The sequence below is a fragment of the Mobula birostris genome, chromosome 22 (assembly GCF_030028105.1).
Source record: "Mobula birostris isolate sMobBir1 chromosome 22, sMobBir1.hap1, whole genome shotgun sequence".
Lineage (NCBI taxonomy): Eukaryota > Metazoa > Chordata > Chondrichthyes > Myliobatiformes > Myliobatidae > Mobula > Mobula birostris.
In genome coordinates, this window is record NC_092391.1 from 25,700,117 (window position 1) to 25,724,144 (window position 24,028).

Here is a 24,028-nt window from a genome sequence, read left to right on the forward strand (position 1 = left end):
GCATATGGCATCGTTGCCTTTATTGGTCAAGGCTTTTTGTTATTAGTCAGGAAGTTATGTTGCATCTTTATAAAAACTCTGGTTAGTCTGCATCTGGAGTACTGCATTCACTTCTGGTTACTCCATTAGAGGAAGGATGTGGAGGCTTTGGATAGGGTGCAGAGAAGTTCACCAGGATGCTGTCTGTATTAAGAAAAAGTATAGGGACAAGAGGTTAGACAAACGGGCTCTTTTCTCTGCAGCACTGGAGGCAGAGGGGAGACCTGATATAAGTTTATAAAGTTATGAGAGGCGTAGATGGAGAAGAAAGCCATTAATCTGTTTTCAAGAGTCCAAGTGCCTAGTACCAGAGGGTGTGCATTTCAGGGGAGAGGGGGAAAGTTCAAAGGAGATGTGCAGGGTAAGTTTAAAAACGCGAACAACAGGAATTCTGCAGATGCTGGAAATTCAAGCAACACACATCAAAGTTGCTGGTCCTGACGAAGGGTCTCGGCCTGAAACGTCGACTGTACCTCTTCCTAGAGATGCTGCCTGGCCTGCTGCGTTCACCAGCAACTTTGATGTGTGGTGCAGGGTAAGTTGTTGTTTTTTTTTACACAGGGTGGTGGGTGCCTGGAATGCAGGCCAGGGTTGGTAAAAGAGGTAGGTACAATAGAAAAACTTAAGAGACTCTTAGATAGGCAGAGAAGAGGGATTTGGACGATGTGCAGGCAGAGGGGCTCAGTTTAATTAGGTTGCCACAATATCATGGGCTGAAGGGCCTGTTCCTATGCTATACTGTTCTTTGTTCTAATTTCTGTCAGAACTGCTACTCCGGTAATCATTCATTGGCATATGTTTCTGATAATGTATGTCCATCTCGGTGTATAAAACCATCCATCAGATTTCAACCAGTCTTTTGGCTTCTGTGTTACACAATTTCAACTTGGTTCCAATTTTGTGCTGAGAGTCAGCCTCAGAACTCCATGTAATTTCCACTCCTCTGGCTCTAGAAGAATAATACTGGCATCTGGATTTTCAGGTGTGTGGAGGGTAGAGTTTGTAACATGAAGTAGCCTGTTGATATTGATCTGGACCTACCTCTCGGTTTTTTTTACACTACCTTACTTTCCATTTTTCTATTTCTATTTATGATTTATAATTTAAATTTTTAATATTTACCAATTTTTAACTTTTTAATATTTAATATTTGTAATCCAGGGAGTGTGAAGCGCAGGATCAGATATCGCTGTGATGATTGTACGTTCTAGTACCAATTGTTTGGCGACAATAAAGTATAAAGTATAAAGTATGTCTGGGCTGATCTTCGGAAATTACAGCATGAAAGGTTGTTAGAAATGGATCCAGGACATTTGGTTCCGGTACCCTTTCTTCTAGTTATCCAAGAGAAGGAGACAGATCAGTGGTCACAAACTGGAATGAGACGCTGCAATGCCATGTTGTACATGAACTTGGTGGGTGCCCTTTGCTATCTAGGGTAGGGAAATCTGTTCAGGGCCACTCTTGAGTTTCCTGTGCTTGACTAAGTTAATTTATTGTTGCAGGAAGCTGAAAACCTGGTTTCCCCAGTGATTCCCAATGAGCTGCACGCTGCTGTCCCTGAGATTGCTGTGTATTTAAAGGAGTCTGTTGGTAATCCAACAAGAATAGACTATGGAACAGGTACCAATATCTACAAATACATCAGTATAGGATCTGGATACCTCAGTACTCCATTATTCATATCTTTAATTATGCAAGTTTATCATCATATTAATGTTGGTTCACTGTTCCAGCCCGGAGAGTGAAGCAAATCCTGTGTGACACACATGGAGTGTAATGTTGTTAAGAGTTACTAATTCTGGATAAGATGTTAAACTGGGGACCTGTCTGCTCTCAGTTGAATGTAAAAGATCAAGTGACCAATCTTTAAAATAAGATAAGGTCATGACCAATATTTAGACTTAAACCGCATCATTAGAACAGATTATCTAGTCATTTTCACATTGCTATTTAGAGAAACTTGCTGATAATGGATGCATTTAATTTTAAATCAACCAATTTTGATGATAGTTCCTTCAATTAGTGTGTTCTTGGTTGTAAATTGGCAAGAAACAGTGATTACTTTAGACTCTGTATGACTGCAGCTCTTAAAACCATGCCCTGACTGCAGGCTCGTTCATTCCTTTGCCTGGCTGTGGTTTGTGTTATCCAAGATTGACCACTAGATGGGAGTGTTTGTTAAGAAATTAAATTGCTATAATTTCACACACAAAAAAAAGATCAGGAGTTTAAGTTGTGCTGTTGCAAAGGCTGCTGATTCGCATTGTCGTTAATGAATTTATAACCTATTTCAGTCAGACTTTTAATAATAGTGTCTTCCTTGATTCCTGCCTTGCACCCTTCTAATGTTTCCTAATTGTTGTCTAGTACATTTGTGAAGAATGGTAAGGGTTAATTACTCCTCCAGTTTGGCTTTCCAATCTGTAGTGATTTTTTTCCAGTCAGGGATAAGGAATTGCACGTGTATCCTCCATCTACCTACCTCGAGCAAGCTTTCTTCTGCTTAATGATAGCAAATATTAAAACCCGTTTGGTTATTTCTAACAATAATTCTAAGGAGACTGGGATGATATACTGCGTCCGGTGCATCACTTCACCTGTGAGTCGACTGGGGTGATATACTGTGTCCGGTCCCCCAAACAGTCCTTCCAGGTGAGGCAACACTTCACCTGTGAGTCGACTGGGGTGATATACTGCGTCCGGTGCTCCCGATGTGGCCTTTTATATATTGGCGAGACCCGACGCAGACTGGGAGACCGCTTTGCTGAACATCTACGCTCTGTCCGCCAGAGAAAGCAGGATCTCCCAGTGGCCACACATTTTAATTCCACATCCCATTCCCATTCTGACATGTCTATCCACGGCCTCCTCTACTGTAAAGATGAAGCCACACTCAGGTTGGAGGAACAACACCTTATATTCCGTCTGGGTAGCCTCCAACCTGATGGCATGAACATCGACTTCTCTAACTTCCGCTAAGCCCCACCTCCCCCTCGTACCCCATCTGTTACTTATTTTTATGCACACATTCTTTCTCTCACTCTCCTTTTTCTCCCTCTGTCCCTCTGAATATACCTCTTGCCCATCCTCTGGGTCCCCCCCCCCCCCCTTGTCTTTCTTCCCGGACCTCCTGTCCCATGATCCTCTCGTATCCCCTTTTGCCAATCACCTGTCCAGCTCTTGGCTCCATCCCTCCCCCTCCTGTCTTCTCCTATCATTTTGGATCTCCCCCTCCCCCTCCAACTTTCAAATCCCTTACTCACTGTTCCTTTAGTTAGTCCTGACGAAGGGTCTCGGCCTGAAACGTCGACTGCACCTCTTCCTAGAGATGCTGCCTGGCCTGCTGCGTTCACCAGCAACTTTGATGTGTGTTGCTTGAATTTCCAGCATCTGCAGAATTCCTGTTGTTTGATTCTAAGGAGAGCTTGTTTTGGTGGGAAGTATAAAATGATTACTATAATCCTGGAGTCTTTATTCATGGACAGAGTTCAAATCCCCCACTTTGCCGGTTGAAATTTTTAATTTAGTTAATAATCTGGAGAAAAGAGCTATTATTTTATTTCATATATGTTTTATTTCTTTACTGATACGGTGTGGAGTGGGCCCTTCTGGCTTTTCGATTCTAATTAGCCCTAATGTAATCACAGGACAACTTATAATGACCAATTACCCTAGCCGGTACATCTTTGGACCTCGAGAGGAAACTGGGTGGAAGATGTACCGGAGAACCCGGAGAAAACCCATGTGCTCCATGGGAGGACATACAGCGACTCCCTACATAACAGCGCTGGAATTGAACTCCGGAACACCAGGAGCTACAATAGTGTTGCTCTTGCCGCTGTGCTACCATGGTGACCCATCATTTATGGTATGGAATTGGACTTAAAAACATGTGATTCATTAATTAACTTAAAGAAGGGACCTGCATTCCACTCTGTTTGTGACTACCATTATACAGCAAAGGGTTTGACTCTTCTTTGCCCTCTAAAATGACCTAGCAAGCTACTTGTTTGAGGTCCACTCAGTTTGAGCAAAAATGCGCTAGCCTTAACAATGATATTGACTTCCCGTGGTGGGGAGGAGGAGAAGTTATACCAATTATTTTCAGAAGAAAGCACAATAGGGTGCTCACTGACTTTTAACTTCATCACCCAGAAAGTTCCTGAGAGTTACAGGCCAGAAAGATCCCAGACTTGATTCTAGTTGATTCCAGTGCTCCTGAAGTTCAGGATCCTGTCATTGGCTAGTCCAGGTATCAATCAGAAGTCAAAGCCCAATGGCCGAAACCTGGAGACTGGAGGCCTGTCCTATAGCTGGAAGACTATCTGTGTATGTGGGTGGATGAGGAGGAGGAACAGGGCTTGCTTTGCTGTTGCTGTTTTGTTGCTTGTGTTCTGTGCTGTTCTGCCAAACAGTGTAGGCATTCTATGTTGGCGCTGGACTGTGTGGCGACAATTGCAGACTGACTGCCCCCTGCACACCTCTAGGCGTGTTAGTATCACAAACGGTGCTTGTCACTGTATGTTTGGATGTACATGTGATAAATAAAACTGAATCTGAATATTTAGTCAGGACGAAGAGGAAATTCAACCAGAATTTGGAACGTTGCGGAACATTTGGAACTTGTGGAATATGCTTTTGGGCACGTTGATCCAGTTCAAGTTGATGGTGGAACGTGACTATGATGGCACTATGTTAGATCAACCTGCTGTCACTCAGTCGCCTATGCTCAGAATAACCACTGATAAGGAGGTATCGGAGGATGGCTGGTGTTGGCAAGCCTAATCCCATACAGTCCATGCTTTCAGTTCTTCCTTGTGCTCATTTCAGCAGTGAAATGCTGTAACTCTGGATGTTGGTTGCAGTAAAGGAGCAGTTGCTGCTCTAAGCAACTTCCTGGGTGATGCTAACAAATAAAAACTATTTAGAAATGTGCTTCACTTCTTATTCCCCCTCGCAATGCTCAGTAATTACTAATGTTACCCAATTCACTTCTTAATATTAAATAGAAGTAAGAGCTACAAGTCTTCTGAAAGCATTTCTCAGCCAGCTAAGTAACTTCTTGAATCTATTTGCTGATGTAATGTAAGAAAAATTGCTACAATTTTGCACAAAACCAAATGATAATGATTAGATAATCTGTTTTAGTATTTGTTGATGGATATAAACTGGCCAAGACACCAGGGAAATCACGCCTGCTCATTTTCCATTACTGTTCATGAGATCACTTTATGTCCACCTGAAATGACAGATGGTCCCTTGCTTTAATCTCGCCTTCTCTGACGGTATAGAATTCCCCCATTAGTGCTCTTAGTGTAATAGTCTGGATTATGAGCTCAGTGTCTTGGGCTTCAAACCCACAGCCTTAAAGATGAAACTGCTGCACCAACTTGGCTATGGCAGCGTGAAGCTTGTGCACAATCATCAGGTGGGGAGATAGAGAAGAAACCTGTGTCATATCTTCAGAGTAGTTGGATACTGTGAGGAATTTTCTGAATGGATGAGTTAATATAGGTTGAATGCGCTCTCTTACATTCATAGCTTTTATTTCAAACAATTCTTTGGATATGAGTTCCTAGAGCACATTACTATGTATGTGATAATGTGACTCTTGTCATTGAAAAAATTGTAAAGAGCTGGTGTTGATAATGCCTTTAGGAAAGTGCACTGGGTAAGATGCGGAGTTCAATGAGTGAGATAGCTGGATTCATGCGGACACTAAAAGAGCAGCAAATACTGTGTAGGATTGGAGATTATTTTATTTCTGAACTCTTCTTTTGGAAGTTGGGCAATGATAGCAAAGTCAGTATTTATAACTTTTCTCATCATTGAAAAGACATGTCCTGAGAAAGCAATTTCATACTGTCGTAGAGGGTATGCAGTGAAAATGGTAGAGATTTCAATATTGGAAGTTGCTGTCAAAGTTTTGAGGTTCTCACAGAATTTCAAGACACAGAAGGCATTTGTTCATCTAGCCCGAGTTTTTTTTTAGAAAGTTGTCTTGCCCTTCACTGTTGTAGAGTTGTTCCTTTTCATGTATATATCAAATCCCTAATGAAAGTTAATTATGTATCTGCTTCCATTGGCTTTTTAGACAGTGAATTCCACTTTATAATAACAAAAAAGATCTTCATCTTTTTGACAATCTATATTTTCTGATTACAAATCCTCCTGCCAGTAGAATATTTCTTTCCACTATCAAAAGTTCCTCATTATGAATAATTCTGTGAATAAATATTTAAATTTCTCATCTTTCCTTGTGTATTTTCATCCCATTTCAACTAATAATGATTATTCAGTTTGGTTTCTTGAAATGTAAGCTGGAGCAAAATCAATTCAAAGGTTTGATCTGTGCCATGCACTGACAGGCCACTGCTAGTTGAAGCACCACTAGAATCTAGTTGCTGCTACCGTCCACTCTCCCTGGGTGGCTAGGGAGCAGGGTGTAGTAGGGAGAGGGCCCAGTAGTATTCATGAGCTTTCTGTAACCACTAGGCACTAAAATTGAACCTATTGATTCCAGTAATGAAAACCAGCTTTAGCTTTGTTTTTTTTAAATTTAAGGTTTCTTTATTTGCTTTGCTCCTTCTTTATAAAATGTAAATTAGGAGAATAAGGTGAGTGCTTGCAAGCATTTTTCCCCTCAAGTTGGGCGAGAAGAGAACTAGGTTTAGGTTGAAGGTGAAATTTTCAATGGGAACTTCTTTTCTTGGAGGATGATGCGAATGTGGAACAAGCTGCTAGCAGAAGTGGTAGGTGTGAGTTCAATTGTAATATTTAAGAGAAGTTTGCAAAGGTACGTGTATGAGGAAGTATGGAGTGCAGGTGCAGGTAGGCGGGACGAGGCAGAACACTGGGCTGGCCTGGACTAGAGGGACTGAAGGTCCCACTTCTGTGCTTTAGTGCTCTGTCACTCTCAAAAGAGTGATGTGTAAATATAAATCTGTTTTTCTGTTTTATAATTAATTAGAAAGGCTCATTATAATATTTGTGGACAGTGTACCTCAAATACTGAAATTTCTCAGGCATCACCATCTGCTATTGGGAGACTATAAGAAACTTGTCCATTTTATTCTTCCCAGTTGGGGAAGTATCTGGGCTTCACTCTGTGAATTCAGGGAATGAGCCCATCAAACTTTGCTTTCAACAATTGTGGGACAACTCCTTTTAACACTACATTGGGGAATTCGAAAGGGATTGATAGAAAAAAATGACATTCCACCCAGGGTACCTGCCGATATATTTTTCTTTCCTCCTTTAACCTCGAATATCACGAGGCTATGATCTTTGACTTGTTCTGTCTCTCCATCGGACATAGGTCACGAGGCTGCATTTGCTGCGTTCCTCTGCTGTCTTTGTAAAATTGGAGTTCTGAAAGTGGACGATCAGCTTGCCATTGTATTTTATGTATTTGATAGGTAAGTTCAGTTATGCATTTATGAATGCAGTACGGTCTTTAAAGTGCACATGGAAATGCATGGTGCTTTTGGTTTGAATCCACTACTGGCTGATGAGGAAAATCTCTTCACTCCCCTGAGTGCATCAACGACGTGGATTTGTATAACATCCTTAACACTGTAAGACATTTCATGGGACTTCACAGGAATGAAAAATTAAACAAAGTATAGATACAAAGCAAGGTGACGAAGACATTGAAAGAGGGGAGCCATGTGGTTTACCAGTAGAAAGATAATCTGATCGGTGAATACTGTATATTAACTATAGTTTATAATGACCTGGGCATTTTGGTAGGTGGATTATGGTGACCACATTTTCCTTGGAAAGTAACTGCTGAAGTGGGGAAAGAGCACAAAGTGATTTGGAGATGCCAATCATTGAATGCAACATTACAGGTCAAAAGAAGCCATTGGGAAAGTAAGACACTGGTGTTTGGTTTGGAAGAGTCTGATTGAAATGCTGAGAAGTTTGTTAAGCATTTATAAAGTCTTGGTTACATCTCCAGCAAATCCAATCTATACAGCAAGTAGCATAAAATCTCTGGAAAAATTGCAGCGATGATGTTCCAAGAACTGAAGACTTAAACTTTTAGTAAAGCTTGAATAAGGCCAGTCTTTTTTCTGTAGAGAGGAAAATAAAAATAACCTAATAGGGTTAAATTTATGAACTATTTTTGAGAGGAGAAATCTAAAAGAAATACTTCGTCTTGAGGGTTTTCTAAAATTGTGAGGCCATAGTACAAGTTAATTACAAATAATTTGAATATGGAATTCAGGTGAAGAGTCTTTATCCAGAGTGTAATATGAAAGTGGAACATGCTGCCACAGGGAATTTTTGAGACAGACGGCGTAGACGCATTGAATGGCTAAGCTAGCGGAGAAAAACAAAATGGTAAGAAATAGTGACAGAGCTTGATCATGTATGAGTGAGAGACAGCAGTGGTAAAATTGCAAAATATCCAAAGTAAAACCAACAAATCAAGTTTTTGTCGTCTTTAAAACACAGGTATCTACAGGTCATGCGAAAGTTGCAGAAAACGTATCGAATGGAGCCAGCAGGTAGCCAGGGGGTCTGGGGCCTTGATGACTTCCAGTTCCTTCCCTTTATCTGGGGCAGTTCCCAACTAATAGGTAAAGTATATCACCTGTTTTTCTCTCCCCTCTTTACCCCGTTTCCCTAAACCCTACTTGCATTCACACCCCAATTTCCAACTGGGTTGGATCACTGTATTATCCTGTATTTACCCAGTTGTATAATTTGGAGTATTTTAAATTCTGGACACAGCACCAGTAGAAAGCTCTATTATGCTAGGTGAAAGTACAAAGTAGATTCATTGGTGCAAACGTGTGTAAAGATCTCAGGCACATATCAATAGCTAGGGTGCCGAGGATTTTGCACAGTACTGTACTTGTCAATGTGGAGCGAGAGTGAGTTTGTAAATCTGGTGGGAGCAAAAGATGTAGGGAACGGCGAGGGTGGAGCGCTACAGGAGGGGTATGAGACAGGTGCCAGAGAAGGAGTGCCAGGTGCGGGAGGGGTAGTGGTGTGGTTGCAGACACATCCAGCCCTGAGCCATCAGACAAAGTGCTGTGATTCCAAGCAATTGGTTTATTGATCATTACAGAATGTCTCTGTGGTGCTTCCTGTTCCCTCCCCTCTCCCTGCCCCCTTCCCACTCTCAGTCCACATTAGAGACCCGTATCAGAATCAGACTTATCATCACTCACATATGTCATGAAATTAGTTTTTTTTATGGTAGTAGTACAGTGCAATACATAAAATTACTAAAGTACTGTGCAAAAGTCTTCAGCTTCGTAGCTATGTCTGTGTGTGTATGTTACTAATGACTTTTGCACAGTACTGTATATATTGACTACAAGGAGGAATTGCATATTTTTGAATTCTTTGAGTATATAAGCATGAGGGATGGTCCATCTGAGGTTTTCAAGATCATTTAAAAATGTTTGGAGTAGAAATGAGTTCTTGTGGTGGGTGAGTCAGGAAAAAGGGGGCAGTACTGTACTGTTAAATGTTACTGTCAATGGGGTTTTATTTCACACACAAGATAATGTAAATCCAGCATTCATACTCAGAAAAGCTGTTGTGGGTTTTTTTTTGGGTCAAATGGAAATTTCAGTGCTGAGATTGATAGATTTTTGTCATTGGGAGTTACGAAACCAAGGCAGTTATGCTGCAGAGAGGGAGTGATCTAACTGGACAGCGGAATGGATTTAGTGGGTTGAAGGGCTGACTCACCACATGCACAATGATAGGAGCCAAGATTGGCAGGCGACCATGAATCCACAACTCAGTTCACACGTTAACACAGTCTATTATAAATTTCCACCTCTAACTTTAACTTAATTTTGGGCAAAGGGAATTTTTGAGCAAGAAATTTATTTCCTCATATGTGACCTTTCCCGTTGGGCTTGCGCTGCCACCGACCTCTCCTAATCACTGATGTTAGCACATGTGGCTTCTGCTCCTTGTCCAACAACATAGGGCAAGCATGCATCCTTCCATTACATATAGAAAGAGTAGAGAAGTTGGATTTTTTTTTAGGGGTCAAGAAAGAAAAGGAGAAAAGTAACATCTTCAAAATTATGTTTATAGAATACATATTTCATTTGACAGCAGCACCATTAACATGGATGTAAAGTGATTAAGTTGGTAACTGAAAGGGAAATGAGCAGAATTTCCTTTCTAGTACAGTAGGCTGTTGTATTGTTAAATGCTTTGCCTGAAAGGGGTTGGGAGAATGCTGTCTGTGGGGCATTGAGTAGAGAGGGTGAAAACAGATTCAAAAATAACCTTTTAAGTAAGGAATTTGGAACCTTAATGCTATGAATTCTAATGATACGTGAAGTAAACCTGAATAGGAAAAATGTATAGCAGCTTCAGGAAATCATGACCCATTAGGTCTAATTGGGAAGCCCTTTACAAAGCAGCAGCTCAGGCACAAAGGCTTGACTGACCTTCTGAATGACTTACTACAAAATGAGAACACCAAGAATGTTCAACATGTACATTAAAACAGAAGATACTGCTAATACTCAGCAAGATGGGCGGTATATGTATATGAGAAGGAACTCACATATGGGGCTTATGAACTTCCTTTAGAATTAGAAAAGTTTGTGCATGTAGCAGGTTTGTCTTTGGAAAGGAAGGAGTGGGAGGGAAGAATGGGGCAGATTAGTGATGGAGTGAAATGCAGGATAGATTAAATGACTCAAAGAATGATGGTAGAAGCAAAAAGAGGGTGGTAATGGGATAACTAAAGAAATATGGATCTTGTGAAATTACAGACTGAAAGTTGGGCTGGGGGGAATCATTCTTAATTTTATTTCAGGGCTACATTTGAATTGCTTTCATATATATTTCAGATCACCCGACTCTGGCACCACACCATTTTGTGGATGAGAAAGTAGTGAATGAACACCATAAGGAATACATGTTTTTGGAGTGCGTCAGGTTTATTAATGAGGTGAGAAGTCAAAACCCTGTGATCAGTTTGTTCCAAGTCTCAGAGGGAGAGGGGAGCCTAATGTCGGTCTGTGACCACAACCTCAACAGTCACATTAAAAGAAATGGACAGCAACTGCACACGTGCCTTCTCCAGGTATTTCATATGTGCAACCTAACATACTTCACCCACAACAGGCCATAACCCAATCGCTATTGAGCAGGAAGACCCTGCTTCTCAAAGCTCAATACCAGTAGAAGAATGAAGTCCATAAATCCTGTGCTCATCAGCTGTCTGATCTTTGAATAGAGGACTGATCATCGGTGTTCTGGGCAATATTTAACTTTTAACACTTCACTAAAATAAATCAGTATTTAATTGTCATATTGCTGTTGTGGAACACGGTTGTACAAAAATTAGTTGCCACTTTTTTTTTTACAACAGTGATCACACTTCCAAATTACTTGATACGTAATCCAGATTAACACTCTGGTGCAATACTGAGAGGGATGTGGATTTCCAGATGGGATGTTAAACCAGGGCCTATACCTTTTACTCAAGTGAACCTAAAAGATCTCAACTGGAACTTTGAAGAAGAGCAGGAGAGTTATCTTGTGATTTGCCTCAGTCTTCATCCCTTTATCTGTACACCAGATTAGTTGTTCATAATCACAGATCTATTTGTAGAGATTTTAAGGCTTCTTCACGATCCAATAGTTGCACTGTTCTTTTTGTTGGTCTGGAAATAGACCCGTTTATTTTCTAAATTGAAATCAGTAAAGTTGTGTTATTTCTCCAAACCTGTTTTCCATTTTCTGCAGTCATTCTTCCCTCACTAATGACAGTTTCCAGCTAAAAGTGACGTTTAATACAGAATAGTTGATGGCTCTAAGGTTCCACACCATGCATTCTCAATGTTCAGTATGCCAGTAACTGTACTATCTGCCAGTACCATGAGAATGGCTTTCAGTTCACATGGGAATCATCCAGAGCCTAATATCTCATTTATTATCACAACTAATTTGCTTTGTTGGGCCGCTGCCCTGGGACTTTGCTTGTGATCTACTACAAAACACCATAGAAAGGATGAATCTTGAACTTTACTGCTAACTTAAAATGCTAACATTGCCAGTGGGATCCAGCACAGAATTCAACTTGCAAGTGTCCCTTTGGACAATTGCTCTAACGTGTTTTTTTTTGCTCATTGTGACCTGTGGAGGAATATTTTGATCAAGATGTACAATGCAATTGTCATCCTCACGTTCCTCACTGGAAGCAAGACCAGGGTGAGCTTCCGACTAAACCTTGAGTCTGATAGATATTGCCAACGATACTTCAGGAAGATGCTTCACATCAATAGGAAGATTGTTACACTGAAAGCAATGTCAACATCCCCAAGGCTGATTTGCCAAAACTCTGCCAGATCAGGCTTTGTGTGTGGATGTCTGATTTTTGTCTCCTCTACATCCAGCTCAGCCTTGGTCAGAGATTTTGCTGAGGTCAGAGGTGATGCTGCAAGGATGTAATGAAAGTGTATCGCAAGCAAACAGGTAGGCTTAACTAGACAGGTGCAGCAAATCAGCAAGGCCTCAGTGATGTCACCTTCCCCCTCAGACAAATGCGCTTCGACAAGCTCCCTGCTCTCAAAAAGAAAGCAAGATGAAAGGTAGAGAACCTCTGCCATAAACACAATCAGTCCCTGAGCCAATTACAGCAAACATCTTGGATCATGACACAATATAGTGGTACAGAAACATTCTATAATGCACTGCAGGCCCTGTGTCTTCAGAGCACTCCAAAATTAGATGAGATACAGTAAAACACACCAGACACGAATTGCTATTTACTTGTGGATGGACGTGAGCTTGAGTATGAAGCTTAAATTGAAACCTGTGCTGTGTTTAGTTCTGTGTTGAAATGATACTGTTAATAATGATCACTTTGTGAGTGGTTACTTAAAGCGTTACACTGTGTTGCTGTGAGACTGTAACGTCAAACTGCATCTCTCATCCTGACTGTTGGGTGTCCTATTTGCAATTTTAGATCTTGCTGTTTATAATCGATTAGTGAATAGTAGTTCTTTGGTCACACCTTTCTATTTTGTAGTACATAATGTTTCTGCAGTTTCTAGAATAATGTTGGAAACCACTTTTTAAAAAGAAATAATACTTTTTATAAGATTTGTACTTTTTACAAATTCCTTGTATCTTTCACATGATGTGGTGATTCATCCCCACTCACTGGCAGAAAGCGGTATAGCAGCTAAACTAACGGTTTATCACTTTTACATCACATGGGTAATGTGCTATTACTTAGCCAATGAAAAATGAGAATTGTTTTAATTATATAGTCTATTAACTTGTTTATCTAAGGAATTTCTTGTGTGTAAAAGTGATGAATTTTTCAGATGCGCCATTTTTTGCTCTATTCTTTTGTCTTTACACTGACCTTTCAACATCATTTCTCAGCTCTTTATTTAGTTTGCTTCGTATTTGTATGTTTGTTGGTACTCTAAAATAAATTATCATTAGAATTAAGACTGCTCACCATTTTTGACTCCCAGAAGGACCCTAAGGATCAGAAAATAGACAGAGAGCCAACAATATCAAAGAAAAATTACAGCAAGAAGGAAGTCTTTTGGCCCATTTGTATATTTACACTGGCTTTCTACCAGGAAAACTCACCAGTTCCACCCACACACTTCTAGCCTTGCAAATTTTTCTTCACCATTGAACTCCCTCTTGAAAGTTACAATGGAACCTGTTTGTGTCACATTAGTGAGTGGTGCATCCCAGATCCCTTCTCAGTTGATAAACTTCCGATTTCTCCTCAGCCTTCTCTTTAAAGGAACAGTCCCAGCCTCTAATCTATCCTAAAGTAGACCCTCGTCCCAAGAACGATTCTAATAAATCTCTTCTGAGCCCTCTCTAATGCCTTTCTTGATCTTCCTATGTTGTGGTGACACTTATTGGTACATTTTTGTTGAGATTCAGCATGACTTCCCTGCTTTTATACTCTGCCTCAGTTAATAAAATCTAGATCACCCCTGGAGAACACCATTATTCACCTTCCTCTAGTCTAGCAAAACATCCATTCACCGCAGTCCTCTGTTCTCTGTTACTTACGGCATAGAAAAGACATTGATAGCATAAATGTGAAGTTAGGTGTGGTTCAACTTTGTTGATAAATTTGTGATGTAGCACCTTATCAAAAGCCTTCTGGAAATCCATGTACACCCCCATTTGTTGTATTATCCTCAACATCTGTCCGTTATGTCACCAAAAATTCTATCACATTGAGTGAATACAATTTACCTTTAACAAACCTATGCTGGATTTTCCTCCAAATGACTATTAATCATGTCCTGGGTCAATGTTTCTAAATGCATTCCTACGACTAAGGTTCAACTGATTGACCAGTGGTTGTTGGGTTTATCTTTGCTCCCTTTTCCTGAACAGAGGAAATAACATTCCAGTCATGGAATATGGAATAGAAAACAGAATAGGAACAGGGCCTTCAGCAACCCCCCCCCCCCCCCATGTTTGTGTCAAACTAAACTAAATCCTACAGCCTGCACGCGGTCTGCATACCTCTGTTCCCGGCCTGAACCAGGAACTGTGACTGTCTTAATGCCTTTTAAATATTGCTGTCATACCTGCTAGATTAAGTATTCTGGGCTGGAGCCTATTATGCCCCAGGGACTCCTCCACCTTAATGATCTTTGAGTCACCCAACACCACACCCTCCTTAATATCAATGTACTACTATGTTGATAATATTTAATCTCAACATCATCCATGTCCTTCTCCCTTGAGTTGTCATGTACCAGCTGATAAGCAAAAACGCATTTATCGATTGTGGTCAGGATGCATCCTATCCAGTCCTGGTGTCTTACCTGCATTAAGTTCAGACACCTTTCCTAATTCATCTATGGTATAATTTTTAATCTAGTGCCATGGCTGTCTTCCTTTTTTTTACTTTGAAAGAACCCTCTTCCCTGGCGAAGCGGGATGCTAAGTACTCATTTCATATGTTTACACACCCTTGCACATCACTGTATGTGTTCCCTTAACAGGCATTACTCCTCTATCCACTACTTTTGCTATCTGTATGCTTGAATACTCCTGGGTTCCACTAATGAGGCAGCAGACCTTTCCTGACACATTTTCTTTTCTTGTTCTAGTTTTCACATCCTTTTTTTTAAACTAGTATTTACGACCCAACACTGCCATAAACAGCTTGATTTTTTTTCTTTAACACGGAACTTACTGTGCGATGCTCAGTGAAGATTTACAGAATCAAGTTCCACTTTCTCACCAACTTCGAGGAGAGTGTTTTCTTCTGAATTCTGTACTAGCTTTATAAGTGACTATCTTATTTTAGTAACTGTAATTTTCCCCACTAGTGGATTCATGGGATTCATGATCTTCACCTCTACTCAATCAGATCCCATTGCAATTTTAAGGCCTTTTACAATTTTAACCTGCTTCAATACAACCTCTTTGTCCTCCCCTAGAGAAAAGAACTCCACCTTTACATAAATTTGAGGACTATTTTCTGAGTTTGCACTTCTTTTGGTGATTGGCTAAGGTAGTTGCATAATAATTACCAACAGCTTTGTAGTGAAAGTCAAAGACATATTTTGCTCTCTCCATCTCGGTGATAGGGGTCTGCAGTATTCCTTCTAGCACTCACCATGGCTATTTGTACAGGTGTAAGATGATGCAAGTTGGAGAGAGTAAATGAGAGAATGTAGGCCTAGAAACTGAATGAATTGTCCATTTTGCATATAAAATCAGTTTTGCACATGTTAGGTTTTTGCCAATATTAACTTCCAAATCAATTTGTGACTGACAGGGAATCATCCCGTGCGTTTCTGGGTACAATTTAGCTTGGCGTGTCTAAATTCTCAGTACCAGGCCTATCCAATGTTTTATGCACAATTTGTGCATTGACCAAATTAATTCTTGGTCTTTATTGTAAGAAGATTTGAATACAAAAGTAAAGAATCTTTACTAAAATTGGATAGGACTCTGATGAGACCACATCTGAAATATTGTACAGGGGCTCCCCAGGTTACAGAAGACCTGATTTTCAGAAAGCTGATTTTATGCAAAATCTCCCAAGGATTTATAAAGCATTTTTCAAGGCAAGAAAAGTAAAATTGGTAAATTGGTTTATTATTGTCAAATGGTACAGTGAAAAACTTTGTGTGCCGTCCATACATATCTCTTCATTACAACAGTGAATTGAGGTACTACAAGGGAAAACAACAGAATACAGAAAAAGGTGTTAGTGTTACAATTACAGAGGAAATACAGACAGATAATAATGAGTCTACAGTGAGGTAGATTGTGAAGTCAGGAATCCATCTTATTATGTTGCCGGAACTTTCAATAGTCTTAAAACATAGGACCTTGAGTCTGGTGGTACTTGCTTTGAAGCTTTTGCATCTGCCCAATGCGGGGGTGGGGTGGTGTTGAGAAGTGAGAATACCTGGTGTGGGTGGGGTCTTTGATTATGTTGGTTGTTTTAGCAAGGCAGTGAGAAAAGTGGACAGAGTCCATGGAGGGGAGAGTCTGGTTTCTGTCATGTGCTGAGCTGTATCTACAACTCTGCAGTTTCTTGTGGTCTCAGGCAGAACGAGCCGTGATGTGTCTAGATGGGATGCTTTCTATGGTGCATGCATAAAAATTGGTCAGGGTCAAACAGGTTTCTTTTTAGCCTCTTGAGGAAGCAGGGGTTCTGTTGAGCTTTCTCGGCTGAGGCGTCAATGTGGTTCGACCAGGACAGGCTGTTGGTGATGTTCACTCCCAGGAACTTGAAGCTTTCAACTATCTCAAACTCAGTACCATTGATGTAAACAGGAGCGTGTGTATTAGTCTCTTTCCTGAAGTCAATGACCAGCTCTTTTGTTTCACTGTCCTTGAGGTAAAGGTTATTGTCATGACACTCTGCTGCTAAGCTCTCTGTCTCCTTCCTGTATTCTGATTTATCGTTATTTGAGATTTGGCCCACTGGTGGTGGTCATCTGCAAGCTTGTAGATGGAGTTAGTGCAGAATCTGACCATACAGTCACAAGTGTACAGGGAGTAGAGTTGCAGGCTGAGGATACAGCCTTTGGGGACCCCAGTGTTGAGGATGATGGTGACAAAGATGCTGCAGTTCTTACTGATTGTAGTCAGTTGGTCAGGAAGTCAATGATCCAGTTGCAAAGGGAGGTATTGAGTCCCAGGTCCAGGTGGGTTTTTTTTAAGCCTTTAGGCTCCAAAGAAAATATTTGCCCTCTATTTGTACCTGCCTCTGCATGTCTCAGATCTCTCACAGCAATGCATCCCTGGCAGTGGAGACAGCGTAAGAGTGGTCTGCTATCAATAATAACTTTACAGAAAATAAGTAGATGCCCCATACCATTATCACTATCTTCTCGGGGCAAAACTGCATCTCTAGTCTGTTCTCAGATGTAATTTACAGCTTCACACAATGACAACCAGGCCCTTTACTCTCCATTCTGTGTTTTGACCAAGAGCTGCTTCAACTTCCTCAAAAATTAAGTCCATTAGATGTAAAATTCCTTTTGGAGTCAAAACATTGGGAAAAGACAGTTTAGCTGAGTAAATCCTGTTTATCAAGGTAATCTTTTTCCAGTGGGAGGGAGGTGTGTTGCATTACCTGCTCCGGCATCTGGCCATTGCAATCATGAAAAACAGTCTTGTAGCATTGTTTTGTAGTGGAATTATGGAGCATCTAGTTAAATTAAAAGGCAATGGGTCTTCAGTAAAATCTGTTTACATGTAACACCCCTCAGTAATCTGGTACATTGTCTTTAAGAATGGAGTCGTCATAGAGCGATAGAGCATGGATTCAGACCCTTCGGCCCAAACAGGCCATGCTAACCATGTTTGTCCACCTAGCTAGTCTTAATTTACTGTATTCAGCCCGTACTCCCTCTTAGCCTTGCCTTTCCATCTGCTTACCCAAATGCTCCTTAAATGATACTACTGTATCTGCCTCAACCACTTTCTCTGGCAGCTCATTCTGTATACTCACCAGCTGGGTTCACAACTGAAGGCTACTTAAGAGATTTGTTTTGGAAACTGGTAAGGCAAATCTCTTCTACTGATGCATGTAAAGTACTAAACAATGTAACATCCATTGATACTTTAAGGCCATCAAAGTCGGCCACTGGATGTGGGACATTCTGATTTTCTACCATTGTAACTGCATCGAGGAAGATGATAAATAAATGTACATTTTAAATGACCCTCATTGAAATTGTTCATTTCCATTTTGGAATATATTGGTTCATGGACCATTCTCATGGATGGGGCTTTACCTAACCTGGGGACTGCCTATGTATAGATTTAGTCTCCCTACCCAAGGAAGGATTTACTTGTGATGGAGGGAACATAATGGAGGTTTGCCAGATTGATTCCAGGGGTAGTGATTGATCTTTGAGAGAGATGAGACAGGCTAGGCCTATACTCTCAAGTTTAGAATGGGATATAATTCTTTTGGTATCTGGCAGGATGATTCCTGGCTGTGGTATCTGAAACAGAATTCACAATCTTGTGATAAGAGACTGGCCTTGCCTAATGTAGATGTGAAGAACTGTCTTCATCCATGGGCCACTGAATCTTTGAAGTTCTCTACCCAAGAACAAACATACTGAGCATATTTAAGATACTGAGGTTAGTACAAGAAAGTGGTGTTGAGAAAAAAGATTAGGATCCTGTTGAACAGTGGAGCACGTGTGAGAGGCCGAGTGCCCAGTACTGCTACTAATTCCTCTTGTGTTCTTATCCCTCTCTGGTCCCCTCCCCACACCACATTATTCTGGCTTCTTTCCCTTTTCCAGTCCTGATAAAGGGTCTCAGCCTGAAGTGTTGACTGTTTATTCCTCTCCATAGATGCTGCCTAACCTGCTGAGTCTCCCCAGAATTTCATTGCTCTTTAACTTTCTTTAGTGTTCTCTGTATTTTGTGTGGTTTTGATGCCAGCCTCTGTAAAGATACTCATCTGATTGTAACCGTAGCTCTCCATTCCTGTCTACGGACAGTAATCTCAATCACCTTTGCTGATTAAGAATCTACTTCTACTTCAAAAGTATCCAAAGACATTGCATCTTCCAGCTTTTGAGAAGAAGGTGCCAAAGACCCTCAACTCTGAGAAAGATTTTGCTTCATCTTGAGTGGTCACTCTTTATTTTTTGACAATGATCCTTGATTCTAACTTTCTCCCTACATTCACCCTGTTGCAACTCCAGAGGCTTTTGTGTTTCAATCAAGATGCCTCTCAATCTTCAGCACACACTTGGAAAAAGCTGCGGAAGGTTGTAACCTCGGCCATTTCCAACACGGGCACTGGCCTCCCTCGCGCTGAGGACACCCTCGAGAGGCGGTCTCAGGAAGATGGCATACATCATTAAGGGCAACTCTGAGATTCATTTTCTTGTGGGCATACACAGTAAATCCAAGAAGCATAATACAACCATTGAAAGACCACACCCAACAGGATGGACAATGTGCAAATACAAACGAAAAGTAAATAAAAAAGCAATAAATATTGAGAAAAATGAGCTAAAATGTCCTTGAAAGTGAGTCTATAGGTTGAGGGAACAGTTCAGTGATGGGGCAAGTGAAGTTATCACCTCTAGTTCAAGAGTCTGATGGCTGAGGGGTAATAACTATTCTTGAACCTGGTGGTGTGGGTTCTGAGGCTTCTGTACCACCTTCCTGATGGCAGCAGTGAGAAGGGAGCATGACCTGGCTGGTGGGGGTCCTTGATGATAGATGCTGCTTTTCTGCACTACTTTCCATTCAAGAGCATTGGTGTTTCCATACCAGGCTGTGATGCAACCAGTCAGTATACTCTCCAACACATCTATAGAAGTTTGTCAGAGTTTTAGGTGACATGGCGAACTTTCGCAAACTTCTAAGGAAGTAGAGGCACTGCTGTGCTTTCTTTGTAATGGCACTTGTGTGCTGGGCCCAGGACAGATCCTCTGAAATGACAACACCGAGGAATTTAAAGTTGCTGACACTCTCCACCTCCGATCTTCTGATGTGGACTGGTTCGTGGACCTCTGGATCCCTCCTCCTGAAGTCATTATCAGTTTCTTGGTCTTGCTGACGTAGAGTGAGAGGTTGTTGTGGCACCACTCAGCCAGATCTTCAATCTCCCTTCTATTTCTCTCTCAGAATGGATAATAAACCCATGAACACTACGTCAGTATTATTTGCTCTCTCTTGCACTACTTAATTTAATGTATATTTCATATTGTAAGTTATAGTTTTTAATTATGTATCGCAATGTAGTCCAGCTGCAAATCAACAAATTCCATGATGTATCCCAGTGATATTAGATCTGAATCTCAACTCCAGTGGATACAAACCACAACAAACCATTGACTATGAGTCAATGAACATGCTATTGACTATGTTCTAGTAAACGTTCTCTGAACTTGCAAAAATATCCTAAAATAAGAAGTCTAATGTTGTACATTGTTCTCCAGATGTGGTTTCTTTTATGTGCTATATAAGGATTTTAATGTGCTGTCTAACTAAAAGATGTCTGTGGGAAGTAGATGAGAGTGCAGGGTCCTAACAACATTTTAAGAGTGTTTACTTGGGGGAGGCCAGCTGAGAGCATGAAGGAGGAAGGGACAGAAAGAGAAATGTGTTGAAAGTTGAGAAAGCTGGTTTGGCACACAAAGTGTTACAGCTCACTTGTATGTGGGAGGAGGGATGAGTGAGCTCAGGTTTCAGTTAAACTGGCAGAGGAAGCTTACACAGGAAGAAGGAAGCTTGAGGCCCCTTAGCTGCCAGAGAAACAGTTTAAAAGGGTCAGGTCCCCAGGGGGACTGTAAAGCATGAAAGTAGTCACCGAGTAATTTCCTTCCCAAGATGGCTGCTATGACTGATTCCCCACGGACCACCTCCTCCCGCTTCTCAGTGCTTTGCTGTGAATCCAAAATAGCTTTCCCTCAGTTTGTCAGGAGACCCGTTTTTCTCATGCGAAAAGCAGCCAGAAAAGTAATACTGCAACAATGTGTTAAAGATCTCTAGCTCTGAAATGTGTGTGGAATTTTTGCCCTGAATTTTATTATAGACTACAGTCTTTACATACATAAGCAAAAGCCGATTGTTTTTTGGGCTTTTAGTTGTTGCAGTTCCTTAATTTTTGATATGTCTTTTCTTGAATGGAAATGGGTGGGGAGTGGAAGAGTAAACCCAAATGGTTTGAGTTTTCACTGGCTGCCGTGTTTTTGATCTCTGTGGAATGAGATTTTGGGATTTTTGCTATATTTAGCTATTAAATGTTAAGAGAATCAATGGATGTGAGGTCACTGCAAGAAAGTGGTACAGAGAAATAATAAACACGAGATTCCGCAGATGCTGGGAATCCAGAGCAAGTTGCACAAAATACTGGAGGAACTCTGCAGGTCAGGCTGCATCTATGGAGAGGAATAAAGAGCTGACACTTTGGGCTGAGACCCTTCAGCAGGAGAGAGAGGGAAACTCGGTGACGATCTCATTGGTGGAAAAGGCGTGAAGGACTGAATAGCCTGCTATTTTTCTTAAGGTTATAAATAGAACCCTGGCTCAATGCTTTCTCCTGCTTCAAATCTGAAACTAGCAACTGTGTGCCATGGTCCAGGAAGATGCCCTCAGTGAGTAAGATAGATGTTAACATTGAATCAGACAAATATCAGCCACGGCTCAGTGGGCAACATCCTCACATTTGAATCAAAGAATTTGGGGGCTCAAACATCAAGCCAAAAATCTTAATAGTCAAGTCCGGTTTGACAGTTCAGTGCAGTCTTGTGAGTGAGTGTCTTTGCTGCAGATGTTACACCAAAGACCTAGACTGCAGACGTGAAGTATCACATCACTATTAAATCTCTATGCTTCAGTCTCTGTACATCAGTACAGTTTTTGTGTTTATTGTTCACCTGAGGGACCTTGATGCCTTCAAACTGCTTCTAGGAAAGCACTGTGGTTTGAGGTTATGATAGGTGCTACAGAGTTTTGTCTCTTTGCTGCTTTAGTGAGGATGAGCAGGCTGCAGTCTGTGAACTACCTCTGTGGTGAAGCTATTTCCTGACACTTCACTGGCCAGGGTCTATAAACATCAAGATAGAACGAGGCTTGCACTCAGCCTATTCACGGTATTCTTCCCCGGCACTGGCAGATGTTTCTTGCTGGGTGTGACAGGGATGTGTCAGGAAAGTAATGGCATCCCTCTCTTTGTCACTAGACAAGACCATAAAAAAAGGCAAGCTGGAAACTTTTGTTTCCAGAAGGAGAGAATACAAAAACAAGGATGTTGTGTTGAACTTGTCCAAGGATTTAATTGGGTTTGTTAGGAGTATTGAGTTTGAGAACACCTGCTTTGAGAGGTTGCGGGAAGACATGAAGGTGGTGAAGTTTTGACTCACTTGAACAGTTTTTAACAATGAAGTTATGAAGAAACTTGAAGATGGTGGGGGAGGGTGGGATTCTCATTTCAAACTGAAAGTAATAAGAGATAACGTGATTAGATATCTCAAAAAATTAACAATTTGAAATTTTGTATTTACAATACAAAACAGGCCCAACAATTCTGAGCCAGCATTCATGTTCCACTGACACCTCCCACTGCTTTCCTTTCTATGATTCAATCAGGATATCCTTCCATTCCTTTTCCCTTCATTTATTTAACTCATGTCTAGAAATATTCCACAATCTATCCACTCTTTGGGTTAGGAAGATTCCAGTTTCTTTGTTGTGAGACTGTTTTGTTTTGAATACAGGTGAATTGATTTCAATTTATTGAATGCAGTGAAGTCCTGAATAATGACGATACCAGGGCTGGAAAGGGTGGAAAAACATTTCTCTATGCAGGCGTTCAGAGTTCGTACCATGATCCTTTAAATGTACTTAAGTAATTCTGAGAATATTTAAAGGCATGGAAAGCAAATAAGGGAACCATCAAAACTTTCCGTACAGTTGGAGACATTCATTTTAATATTAGCTTTATCTGTCACATGTATGTCAAAGCACTGAAACATACAGTGAAATGCATCATTTTGTGTCAACGACCAACACAGTCCAAGGGTTGTGCTGGGGGCAGGCTACAAGTTTCTGGTGCCATGTTTCCAGCGCCAACAAAGCATGCCCACAACTCACTTGCCCTATTTGGAATGTAGAAGGAAATCGGAGCAGTGGAAACCCACGTGGTCTTAGGGAGAACGTACAAACTCCTTACAGACAGTAGCGGTAATCGAACCCTAATTGGTGATTGTTGGTGCTATAAAGCGATTATGCTGATCACTACATTGCTGTGCCCTGTTCCAAACATACTACCCTTTAAAAGAGCTGTCAAATTTGGGCCTGTACACCAGATTCTTTTCTTTCACCTTACAATTTAGTTGTCTTCATGAAGTCCTTTTGAGATTTACTGTGAATCTGATTCCACCACGCTCCTAGTTAGTACACTCCTAAATAAATCTTTTCATTAAGAACTTTCTGCTCCATTTCACTTCACTGTAACATTCACCATCGTCTCCATAGTTTTTCTGCCAGTTGTTTAAAATCAATGACCAGGGATTGTGAAACACATTTTTAAAAAAAAAAGAATTATTTCACCTCAAGCACTCTATTAAAGCCTTTCAATATGTTTCCCTCCACTTTCATTACTCCAAGAAGAACATAGGACAGTATTTGAAGTTGCTGGCTTGGCAGGTCTGGACTTTTGATCTAGAGACCTGTTTGAATCTAATTATGGCAACTGTGGAATTTAAACTCAAGTTATTAATAAAACTAGATTTTTTAAAAATTGCTAGTCTCAGTAAAATAAAACAACCAAATAGTTGTTGGGGAAAAAAAAACTTGGTTCACTAAGTCCTTTTGAGAAGGAAACCTGTGGTATGTGTGACTCCAGATTCACTCCTCGGTTCTGGGGGCGGTTGGGGATAAGTTCTGACATTTTCAATGAGCTCCATATTCCACAAATGACAAAAAATTTTAAAGAACACACCACTTGTCCATTTGCTTCATGTAACTAAACTCCTTCACCGGACTG

At 40.8% G+C, this 24,028-nt stretch overlaps 1 protein-coding gene across 1 annotated transcript in view; it reads left to right on the forward strand.

The window, feature by feature from the left end:
- ptpa (protein phosphatase 2 phosphatase activator) overlaps positions 1 to 24,028 on the forward strand; it is a 56,015-nt gene that overhangs the window by 19,358 nt on the left and 12,629 nt on the right. The window contains exons 5-8 of the mRNA XM_072240401.1: positions 1,545 to 1,662; positions 7,361 to 7,460; positions 8,506 to 8,630; positions 10,884 to 10,984. Coding sequence (XP_072096502.1) covers positions 1,545 to 1,662; positions 7,361 to 7,460; positions 8,506 to 8,630; positions 10,884 to 10,984 — 444 coding nt within the window. The remainder of the gene's footprint in view (positions 1 to 1,544; positions 1,663 to 7,360; positions 7,461 to 8,505; positions 8,631 to 10,883; positions 10,985 to 24,028) is intronic.